The 11,848-nt window shown below is 28.1% G+C and overlaps 3 protein-coding genes across 7 annotated transcripts; all 3 read right to left on the reverse strand.

Annotated features, from left to right (window-relative positions):
• Nucleotides 1–44: 44 nt before the first annotated feature.
• On the reverse strand, nucleotides 45–814 carry LOC145193199 (uncharacterized). The gene is made up of 2 exons (XM_080070632.2): nucleotides 434–814; nucleotides 45–328 (listed from the first exon to the last, which is right to left on the reverse strand). The coding sequence occupies exons 1-2, from the start codon at nucleotides 530–532 to the stop codon at nucleotides 134–136; spliced, it is 294 nt and encodes a 97-aa protein (XP_079926758.2). The 5' UTR covers nucleotides 533–814; the 3' UTR covers nucleotides 45–133.
• Nucleotides 815–865: 51 nt separating this feature from the next.
• Nucleotides 866–6,396, reverse strand: LOC145193289 (uncharacterized). Of its 5 annotated transcripts, XM_090099470.1 has the most exons (5): nucleotides 6,259–6,396; nucleotides 5,914–6,008; nucleotides 5,011–5,262; nucleotides 3,556–3,602; nucleotides 866–1,276 (listed from the first exon to the last, which is right to left on the reverse strand). In XM_090099470.1, the coding sequence occupies exons 3-5, from the start codon at nucleotides 5,039–5,041 to the stop codon at nucleotides 947–949; spliced, it is 408 nt and encodes a 135-aa protein (XP_089955596.1). In that variant the 5' UTR covers nucleotides 5,042–5,262; nucleotides 5,914–6,008; nucleotides 6,259–6,396; the 3' UTR covers nucleotides 866–946. The 5 variants fall into 5 exon arrangements, with proteins under 5 accessions (XP_089955596.1, XP_089955598.1, XP_089955599.1 ...); XM_090099472.1 differs by lacking the exon at nucleotides 5,011–5,262; XM_090099473.1 differs by lacking the exons at nucleotides 5,914–6,008; nucleotides 6,259–6,396 and having other exon boundaries at nucleotides 5,013–5,047.
• A 76-nt stretch (nucleotides 6,397–6,472) lies between these two features.
• On the reverse strand, nucleotides 6,473–11,482 carry LOC145193240 (tRNA (carboxymethyluridine(34)-5-O)-methyltransferase alkbh8-like). The gene is made up of 5 exons (XM_090099467.1): nucleotides 10,262–11,482; nucleotides 9,886–10,154; nucleotides 9,605–9,708; nucleotides 7,196–7,708; nucleotides 6,473–7,027 (listed from the first exon to the last, which is right to left on the reverse strand). The coding sequence occupies exons 1-5, from the start codon at nucleotides 10,773–10,775 to the stop codon at nucleotides 6,490–6,492; spliced, it is 1,938 nt and encodes a 645-aa protein (XP_089955593.1). The 5' UTR covers nucleotides 10,776–11,482; the 3' UTR covers nucleotides 6,473–6,489.
• Nucleotides 11,483–11,848: the final 366 nt, after the last annotated feature.

Genomic DNA, 11,848 nt, shown 5'->3' on the forward strand with positions numbered 1-11,848 from the left:
TTGAACTACTTCCATGTATTGGCATATTTAACACGCACAGTACATTTTTCAAATTTTCACCTTTTCAAAGTTTAGGGGGACTGACACTTTCTTGATCTTTTTTATTCATTTTTCATTCTTTTCATGATTAAAGCTATGATTGTAAGAACTTTTGACTAACAGGAGTGGTGGATTCACTAAAAGTCTGTGGTGCTTTCTCAACAACATCAAGAACTTTGTACCATTTTCTTTTGCTAAGTTTACGAGTTTCTTTAATCAAAACCATGTCTCCGTCTCTACACTGGCTAAGCTCATCGTGTGCAAAATAAACTTTTTTGGTATTCCAGTACTAAAAAAATACTTATTACATTTACTTTTTATGGTAAAAAAAAAAAAAAAAATAGATTAAATCATTTGTTATATTGTAATTTTGATTGCAAAATATATGACTTGCCTGTAAAATCACAGGATGGAGTTTTAGGCTCGTTACACAAACCTTCACTGTTTTATGCATCTTTGTACCAACAACCTGTCCAAGATACACTGCAGACATATTTCAATAAACTGCAATAAAATAAAAGCTTAACACATTTATTCATCTCACATTCTTGTCTTATTTTTAGAAAATGAACTACATAATTAGTTAACTTTTTATTGTGTATAATCTTACTTTGTATTCAGTTTTTTTTTAGAAAAAGATGTCTATAAATAGTTAACTTTCTATTGACTTGCACAATTACTTAATGTGACGTAATGTAACTTCCCTTTCTCTAACCTACATACAGATGATCAATGAATATTATTGTAGTAATGTCCATCTAAGTATTGTATTTGTTAAAGATAATAAAACTTGTTAACAACTACTATCTGTTACTAAGAAAAAATATTTATATTAAACAGCTGATTTTTGATATTGTAGTAAAAAGTATTTCAGACTATTTGTATTAAAATTCACAAAAACATTTTTCTACTTTCGATACTTTTCAGGAACTTGATAAGACATTAGATCAACTACATTTGGTTCTTTTAGCAATGCATTGTCAAGTAACTTAGTTTTTTCTGTTATTCTCACTTTATAAATATTTTCTGATGAAAGGCGGGCTTGCACTACACCTTGCAATAAAAACTCGCTTGTTTCTTTGGCAGAAGTTACTAAATCTTCTACTTGCTGAGGACTTGCATTTTTATTAACCAAAAAAGATTCTTTAAGTTTGATTCGTGATTGTTGCAAGGCCAGTGTATCTCCTGCAAATACTTGAGAGCAAGTTCGGCGAAGTAAGCGGTAAGCACCGAGTACCTAAAGGAGATAAATGCTTTGAAAATTATTTCAAAAAAATTTAATGTAAAAAAACAGAAAAAAAAAACATACTGTAAATCAGGAAATATAAAATATTCTTCTCTAACCTAATTACACCATGTGCTCAAAATGAAGAAAACTTAAAGAAACTACACCATGTGCTCAAAATAAAGAAAGCTTAAAGAAATTACACCATGTGCTTAAAATGAAGTTAGCTTTAAGAAATTACGCCAAGTGCTCTAAATGAAGAAAGCTTTAAGAAATGTTATTTTTTAAAGAAGTAAACAAACTATTCATTGACAAACTTTGTTTTGAGAATTTTAATTTTTAAGTTTTATCATTTTGTAGTGAAATCTAATAATTATTGTTTAAACTGAATTATTGCTTTTTATCTGTGTTTGAAAATTGCTTGCTGCATGATAAACACTTTTATAACAACCCACTATAGACATACAGTGAAACTAATTGTTGCGTAGATAAGTTTTAATTATCCACAAGATATAGGCATACAGTGAAACAATATTGTAGGACTCATCAAAACATTCTTCATTTGTTTACAAAAGAATTTTTTTTATCAGACATTAAATGTAGGATTTGGTTATTTGGAATTTGTAAAGAATTAAACTGCATAATTCTATTGTTACAGAATAAACTTATGAATGAGGTCACAGAACACAGATTTTAGGAAGATAAATCCTGATTTTATGAAAAGAGCTGAATTCTCAGAACATAATAAAGAGAAAAGCTGGTGTGAATTGCTAAATAACTTGATATTTCAAAAATTACTTTATTTAGATTCATGCTGTTACAAAGAAGAGATGTGAACTTTTCTGAAAAAAGTGCCTGTCACCAGATTTTCATACCAGAAAATGAAGTTTTTTTAGCTGAGTAACATATCACAACATCTAATTAAGGCTATGTAATGTCATTTAATACTGCTTCTTATATATACTATTATACATTCTGGCTTTTGAATTTGCAGAGTAAAAATATATTTTAATTCCACCAAAGATTGGCTCAACAGGTTTATGATTATGAACAGGCTAAACAAATTAGTTGAGTCTCCAGGCTGCAAGTTTGTCTTATGCAATAAGCTTTACATGAACAAATAATGGTAATGAATAAATACATGAACAAATTTACATGAATACATAATGGTGTTTTTGTGTAACAATCTTGAAACTGTTTTACATCAAAAAAAAAATTAAAACTCTTTTAACATTTGTAAAATGGATGTTATTACTGTTCATAAACACTGCAAAATTTTGGTTGAAGGTGTTGAACAAGTTATCAGGTGATATGTAGGAATTACTTACTCTTTGTTGTATTGTGAATGTTATAGAGAATGATTTGCCACCATTTTTTACATTTCCCAGAGTAAATTTTAGCAATTTCAATGAAAAACACACCCACAGGAAGTGATGGTGCATCTTATCCCATCGGGTGGATAGCTAAAGAGAATTTTAGTGCAACCCTTAGACAGAAATGGCTAAGGTCTGTACAAAAAATCCTTCAGCTTATTAATACAAGATTATTAACTAAAACTGAATGATCGCAGAAAAACTTGGTTAAGCAGCACATTGATATCAGTTACAAAAATCGAAACTCTATTGCCCTATAAACCTTAGGAAATTGTTGTGGTGCCTTAACAGAAGATGTTATGCAGAATATTTTGCCTAACATTGGTATAAACAAAACCAACTGAACATTCTGATCAAAACTTGATGCAAGATCATTTGGCACTTTTCTGAAATTTAATGCCTGAACACAAGTTAGAGCATTTCCAAGCTGGAATACATAAATGAACTGGTGGTTACACAATAGTTTACTGCATGCATTCTTACTGACCTGTAAAAATCAGAATTAAAACAAAAATTTAGAAACAAAAATTAAAATTTATAAATTTCAAATGAAAAAAACTGAAGGAAAAGTTACAAAGTTAGGAAAAGCGAGAAAACGTTGACAAAAGAAAAAGTTCTAGAAAATTTATTTTAGGATTTGCTGTTCCAAAAAATCAAGTGAAATATGTACATGTTGTTTAAATAAAATAATTATATGGACCAAATAGATGATCAGAGTAATGTAAAAATTTTGTGGTTACTTTAAGCTATGTTTAATTGCCTATATAAATTTTGGTTCGCTTTGCCTCATTTCCTGAATTAATGCATTTTTCACAGAAATCTTTTTGTTTGTTTGTTGGGCTAGGAACTGAATTGTATTATACTAGTTAACATTTGAAAATAAATTACAAACTATTCAAACATAATTGCTTATTATACCTTCGATTTTGAAGACATAAGCACCTCTTGTATTAAATTTTCATTTACTAAAGACAACAAAAGTTTAAAGTTATACTGATCAATAGCATATGTAGTAAGAATGTAAAACACTAAAACTAATAAAACCTAACTAATTAGAAGCAGAAAAACTATGAAATATATATATATATATATATATATATATATATATATATATATATATATATATATATATATATATATATATATATATATATATGTGTGTGTGTGTGTGTGTGTGTATGTTTTATACATATACACCCAAACATAAACACACAAATTGTAAGAAAAATAGTGATTAAAATAAACTTTAACTGTCAAAATTTAAGATTTTTTCACTATCTAATATTGGTTGATTAAAGTATTGTTTAAATCCTTTAGGGTATTTCATACCTATAAAAATTGAAATTTTTAAAAAAAAAATTTATCTGTATCATATAGGCATTTTAAGGCAACATTCAATCAAAATATTTTGATAATTTTTTTTGGGGGTAAAAACGAACACGAAAAATGCAATACTTTAACATGAAAATGAAAACAATACTCAAAACATAAAAAGTTAAATCTTTATAACACATGCTTGCTAAAAATGCTTGCTAAAACAACTTGCCAAGTGTGATATCATAAAATAAATAAATTCATTATTGGCTATATGAAAAAAAAGCTTTTTCAATTCCCATGAAAATTAGTCATATTAGAAGAATTTACTACATCTAGATATGTTTTTAAAAAAAGACATGAACAAATATTTCACTAAAATCATGTGCTAATATTAACTAAACAGTATCATTAAACTTTTGTTGGATTTCAGATCTAAAACAACATCTATGTGCTCTATTTTTCTTCAATTTGGCTCCAAGATTTGTTCAGTACTCAAGTCAATGAGTTTTATACTTCAATTTTGATACACTTGCAAGTAGGGAAATAAGAAGGGACTCAGAATGAGCATGAAATGTCCCATTTTGAACTAAATTTTGTAACCACATCCTTAACTTCCACTCTTTGATTTGTTAATAGACAATTTGCCCATCAACAATAGAACGCTTCATCTTGATGCACACATGAAAGTATTCTTGAGCCATAAACTGAGCAAGAACTTTTAGTCTTTTCAAAATGTCACCTTCCTTGTTAGTAACGTCAAAGGATTGCCTGATCAATTGAATACATCACCTGCTATGGAAAAGATTGCCTTCCATCTACAAATATACCCTTGAGAGGTATTTCAATAACTAGCTGTTTTTTTTTTGTTTTTGACAAAAGTCTAGTTTAATTATAACCATTGGTTTTCTGGTTTTACCAGAAAATTGGTCTGAACTGTCTTCTGAGGGTATTTCATTTGCACCTTTAAGAAAAGAAAAAAATGTGAACTCTAGCAAAACAATTGCTAACCTCTATACATGGAGTAATTTCACCAGTAACAAGTAATAATTCACTTACACACTGTTATATCCAACACTTTTTCCAGCATAGCTTTCCACAGTTTGACAAATTTTTCTTTTATTTTTTTTCTTTTTAGTTAGAAATGTCTCCATAATTATTTCAGGCAGTCAAAATTTTATCAGACAGCAGTTTTTGAGATAACTTGAGATGACTGCAAAGCTCTTAAACAAAGAATTAGTTTGAAAATATTGTTTTAAAATCAGTTCTGCCAATACCACAGTGATTTCTTTTACAGGTAGACGACATTTTCTAAAAAAAAAAAAACATAAAATTTAAACTTTTACAATATTATTTGTTTAAAGCACTTAAAATTGTAAGATACAAGATTTCCCCATCTATTTAAAATTGCTTACCTTACTTAAATTGAAGACTTGCCTACCCTGTGCTCTATAATTCACAGATTACAATTAGAAGTGGACTTAGATAATTAAAAAAGACAATAGTAAAGTTCAGTTAAATTTCTTTTGTAAATATATAGTTTTTGGTGTTTTTTTACATTATTCAAATTGATTTTTGCATCAAAAGTTTTTTTTTTAAGTTTTTTAGAAAGTGCTTAACTTATCCAAAACAATAATAAAATGTTTCTTTTTTTTTATTTTTAGTATGGTCTACCTACTGACCATCCTTGTTAAGATAAAGATCTTTGTTAATATTGATCATGAGAACAGTTTAGAACAATCTTTAGAGGACAGGTACCCTCAATTTATGAGCTTGCTGCTCTGGCTAAACCTGAGGCACAACGAGATGTTCTCTGAAAGGCACCTCTCCAATTAATGTGAATTGTGAATAAAAGGCAAAAATGAGATTTCTACAGACTTCTGCTCTTCTCTAGCCTCTCTTCACTCCTTTTATCTTATTAGATAGAAAAAAGAAGAATATCACCTTTTAAAAGTAACTTACTTGCATGGAATTCAGCAATCAGGTATTAATTTAACCGAACTTCAGTGTCTTTGTTAAATAACAATCCAATCAGCAGCCTTTATTTTAAATTTAATCTATTTAATACAAAGAATTTCAAACTAAGTGACATTGACAAAAAAATATACTAAAATAAAATAAACTAAAATATACTAGGACAAAAATGTACAAAGCACAATCAGTTATTTATAAATCTTTTTTTTTTTTTTTTTTGTTCAAATGCAATAAATCAATTGAATTATCGATTATTTCAAATTTCGTAAAAAGAATATATATATTATATTTTCGTAAGAAGAATGCATATAGATATTTAGCAAAAATACATACCAGGCAGCAAATCATTTTAAAAGGCTACTTTTCAAAGGAAGGATAACTAATAAAATGTTTGTTTGCTACAAGGTAAAAATTTATTAACAACAAATGCAATCAACATCACCATACTTCTAACAAACTTAGAAAGATTAGAATGTGTTCTATAATATGGCATCAGAATTAAAGATAAACTATCAATCTCCAAGCAACTGCAGTTTAAAAGGCAATCTAAAAAGGGTAGCCAAGCTATACATTTTCTTTTCTCAAAATTATGCACCAATTTCCACAATCAAAATATGTATCTTCTATTTTAATATTATGAACATGGGAGCATAATTCCTCCAGTTCACCTTTTATAAACACATGATAAAATCTATGAAAGAGTTTTTCTTCAACTTTGTCTTTGCTTCTTTTCTCTCCTTTTAAATGCCATGGTATTAACAAATCTTGCTGTTGAAAGGTATTTCTACCTTCACTAACTTCAATTTTTAATCTGCTGTTAACTTTGGTAGTATGAAGGACATTACCATTTAAGTTATTTAAATTGTTTAAGTTGTTCAAGTTGTTCTCCATGTTCATTAAAGTGTGCATTTCATCTTGGTGGGAACTTTCTTTTAAATTTGTTTTCTTCTCTGTTTCCTGCTCCATGGCCCAAACATAAATAAGTACAAGTCCATTTGCTTTAATGATGCGTACTAACTCCTCTATGGCACGCAATCTTCGTACTTTTGTTGATAAGTGATGTATAACTGCTATACAAATTACAGCATCAAATGTATTTTTTCTAAATTAGATTAATTTTGAAAGTTAAATTAAACGCCTGTGAAATGGATTTAAATTTTCTTTTATATTAAGGATATATATTGTAATCATAAGTAATTACAAATTTGAAGAGAATATTGTAGTAATAGTAATGATAAAGAAAAAGTACCAATAAAAACAAATATAGCACCTGTATGGTAACGTTAAACAATCTGAAACACAAACTTCAAAGCTGCGTTCTTTACTAATAGCTGTCAAATTTATGCTTCGGTCACTCCCAATTGATACAAGACCAGGATTAACGCCCAGGTATTTTCCATTACCACAACCAACATCTGCTACAAGACTTCCTTTTTCTAAACTATATAAAAATTTTCTCACAAGAGGCCAAGGTGAATGCCTTGTGTCACTAAAATGCATTGCTATTTGCTCATAAACTTTAACTACATGTTCATCTTCTAAATTTATTGCTTCTACTGAAGATATTGGCACCAAAACATTATTTTCCTTTAACATTTGTGAATCACACTTCTCAGTGAACTTACAGTTACAAGGGGTGTTTCGAATTTTTCTAAATGTCAAAGAGATTCTTGTAGAACGCTCACGAAGAGTTAGATGCTCTTCTGTAACTAGATGATCTTCTTTCATGCAACCATGTAACTGATCTGTAGTATACACTATGTCAAACCTCCGTGGTGTTATTCTAAAGAAAAAGTTTTAGAAACTTGTGTTAAATATTTATGACATGGGTTCGATGTGATAAGTATTTCATGAAGTAAATCTGAATATATACAAAGCCTCTGTATTGTCTATTACGCATTTTTTCTTGAATTAAAAGCTTTTCTGTGAAATAATACTTTATGTACACTGACAGGGGTTGAACAGCAAGAACAACTTTGGGCTATAAGTCTTTTGTTTCATTTAAATAGTTATCAAACTTTTAAAGTTATGACTACTATTGATATGTTCTAAAGTTTTTGTAACCCAAGTTTGTTTTACAGACGTATCAATCATCAAACTCATTTTGTATCTGTTTCTTTTTGTTTGGCACTTTTAACTTCTTTTTCCCCTGTAACTTGCCATATTTTTATTTCTAAACAATAAAAAATTTGTGAAATACATTCAAATAATCTAATCCATGAATGAAATGGCAGCAATTTGAAGGAAATTTTTCTTCACTTTTTTCTTAGTTTAATTCATTTATTTGATTCATTTCTCTAGGTTCCAGAAATGTTATCTTCAGCCATATATATATATATATATATATATATATATATATATATATATATATATATATATATATATATAAAATTGTAAAAATCTGTTATGTAATTAATTTATCATCTTTGGTAGATTCCAGATTTCAATAGCAATTAAATAAATACATTTTCTCTAATTTAACTGTTTTAAATTTTTTTCTGTTTTACTTTTATTTTAAGTTTAAATGAAAAAACTTGAAAGCTTCAGCCAATTATTGTTGCCCCATAAAATTATAAATTTTATGGGGCAACAATAATTGGCTGAAGATGGAGAAGACTTTTGCAATGAAACAGTTTTCCACTCATCATAAATGTGAAACATTTGTGAAGGTAATGAAATTAACATTGAAATGCTAAATAAATTAGTGTCTGTATAATGTTCTTCAGAAAACTTCTGTATCTTATTTGTTTAGACCTAAGATTCAATCTAAGAATCAAATAAATAGAATTAAACAAATTTTTATTTTAATGTTTTTTTTTTTTTGGTTTTTTTCAAAAATTAAAAGAAATGTTTAAATAAAAATTTGAAAAAAATAAAGAAATGGAAGTTTTTTTTGTCCAGCTCATTCCATTTCAATTGTGGAGGCTAAATTATATTTTTCAAGTGAACAGTAACTCTTGATTACTTGCTGCTCAGGATAGTTTAGAGGATTTGAAATGCCATTTTGATTGTACCACTCCTTTGTCTTCTTGGAGTAGCGGATAATTGCCAAATCTGGCCAAAAGATAACTGTTTTGCTGTGTTTTTTAGTACATGGCAAAATAAATGTTTCTGAAGACATTCAGTGATGTACAAATTTGTAGTCAAAATCTTTCGAGTGACAAATGAAGCACTTTTAAGGAGCAAATCACTTGCCACAAAAGGATCTTCAGATCAAACTTTTCTGTCTGAATATACTTAAATTTGTTGCTGACATAGACAACTTTTGACTGATAATAATATTGATGGCCAGGTAATTGTGAGAAATCCTTTTTGCAGTACGTTTCATTATCCTCAATAATGCATAAATTTTCTTGGTTGAAAAGTTGTTAATCTGTTAATCTGCATATGAGTAATTCTTTTGTAGTACTGTACATATGCTATACTAAATTAATAAATTTTCATACCAGGGTATGTACATTTATTGAAGGACATTAACCACTGTTTGAGCAAAAGTATTTTGAAAGTATTTTAAAATACATTTCAAAATATTTTGTATTTGTATTTAATACATTTTGAAAAATGTACTTTGTATGTATTTTAAAATTTGCAAAGTATTTTGTATTGTATTTGAAATACTTTTTAAAAGTATTTTCGCCAAATCTGATATAAACAAACATACATAACTATCAATACCTACCCATGCGTCCATTCATATCTTGATTCTCCTTTCATAATCAATAAACTTCGTGGAAATAAAATAACAGGAACCAGATCCTTTGATTTTTTGAAATCCATAGTGACCTGAAGAAAATAATGTTTAAAAACCTTTTACTTGTTTAATTTCCCAAATTTCCTGAATAACACATGGATAACATTACACCCTCATTTCAATACAAATAGTTTTATGCCAGCATTTTTTTGATTGATAATCTCTAATGTCTACCATTTTATTTCATGGCTTGGTACTCTAGAACATACCTGGGAGTTAAGACTAAGAGAAATAATTCCATCTTCAAATGCAGAATGTGTATCAATATGAGAAGGAATCCCTTGACCTGGTTGATATTGATTAACAGTAAGTTGATCAGGTACAAAATCTAAAAGCTTATCTGAAAGAATTTTTTGTAGCAATAGATCACATACTGGTGGTATTTTTTGTTTAAGAGGTTTTGACCTGTCAATATTATTAGAGCCATAAATAAACTCATAACCATAATGCTTTACTGTGCGGTTTTTCATAAATGAACCTAGAAACAGAAAAGAATACTTAAAACATATTTAAATGAAAATAACAATATTATTAACAAAGAAAAAAAAATAAATAAATAAAACTATATGAATATAAACAACAAACCATCATCTTCTTTGCAATAAAAATAATCAAACAACTCCTTTGCATAAATTTCACTTATATAATTTGTCATCAAACTAAGTCCATTAATTTTTACTTGCTGTCTACATTCATTTGGATAAAGTTGAATATGCTTATTTGGTAACTCAAACTTTTTTTTTAAGTAATTGAAGTACAATGGAGTTGGTGGCAAGTTTTCCTTACTAACTATATTATACCCAGTAAGTGCAGCTACAGCTCTCTTTGCTGATTCAACAACACTGTAAGAAATAAAAGCAAATGATTTCTGAGGAACCATTGTGAGATCTAAAAGTAAACCATAAGCAGAAAATAACAATATTAATGACTCGCGGTCTACACCATTCATAAGACCGGCATTTCCAATAAACAGATGCTGAGTTGGCTGCAATGAGATTTCAATGTCTTTCGCAAAATCTTTTAAAAGATTTAAAGTCTTTTTTTGGAGCTTTCTTGCTACCTTCTTGTCAGCTTTTTTTAGTTTGTCACTTGATTCCATTTAATATAAAGAATATGTAGCTGAGAATACAAATACTCATATTTCATTAGAAACCAAAAAAAAACAGCATAAAATTATCTTTAAAGATAAAAAGCAATAAACAACTGGTATATTTACCATACAGCTTATAACTTACTATCATTTCCTGGAAATATTAATCTCTATATACTGCAAGTATTATTTCTCTTTATACACAATAATAAAGATAATTTATACCTTAAAGAATACTATGTCATCTCATATATACAAATTTTTAACTATTACACAAACATTGTACCTAGAAATAAAGAAAAACAATTTACACTTGGAGGCCATGTCAAAACGACCAAACCGTTTAGAAATAGAAATTTATTTCATGTTGATACAAGTCAGTCAGGCGTTTAAACTAGCACTACATAAAAAATTTCAGCTCTTAAATCCCAATTACTCAGCAGAAATTAGTTGTTAAAGATGATCATGGTTCTGAAATTTTCTTAAACCCGCCATTATGGAATTTCAATATTGTAAACAAAATGGCTTTAATAGGATAATCAGGAAATAAAAAGTGATAAGCAAGGGTTTTTTGGTATAAAAAATTCACTAAAATCTTCATAAGTTTTCAAAAATGAAAGACGCATGTGCATTAGGCGTCTTTTTAAAAAAATAACGTAACCCTAATTTCTCCTGGACCGTTTTATAACTCGTGGGTTTCAGAGAAAATCCGCGTTAATTTTGTTCAGGCTATAAGGGCTTATGTCTAATTTTCTTACATATCGGGTTGTTTATGAAAAAATACATAACAAAGAAATTTAATTTTTTTTTTTTAATTTATTTTAAGTAAAGAACTTGACTGTTAGTATGCTGCTAACTTATCGAGAAAATGTTTCATACTGGCTTTTCACTAATATCAAAAAATTATAAAAACCTGCAAAAAAATTAGTTTCTACATTCTTCATCATCTTTATATGATTAATAAGCTAAATTATGTTCATAATTAATAAATTAGCAAGTTATTGCTAATTTAATGAATATTAACATAATTTAAACAAAAATTAGACATCTATAAATTCCAAAAACGGGAAAATTCTCCTATT

The sequence above is a fragment of the Hydra viridissima genome, unplaced genomic scaffold (assembly GCF_058129835.1).
Source record: "Hydra viridissima isolate aposymbiotic clone 2 unplaced genomic scaffold, HvirCarnegie_v1 scaffold_10, whole genome shotgun sequence".
Lineage (NCBI taxonomy): Eukaryota > Metazoa > Cnidaria > Hydrozoa > Anthoathecata > Hydridae > Hydra > Hydra viridissima.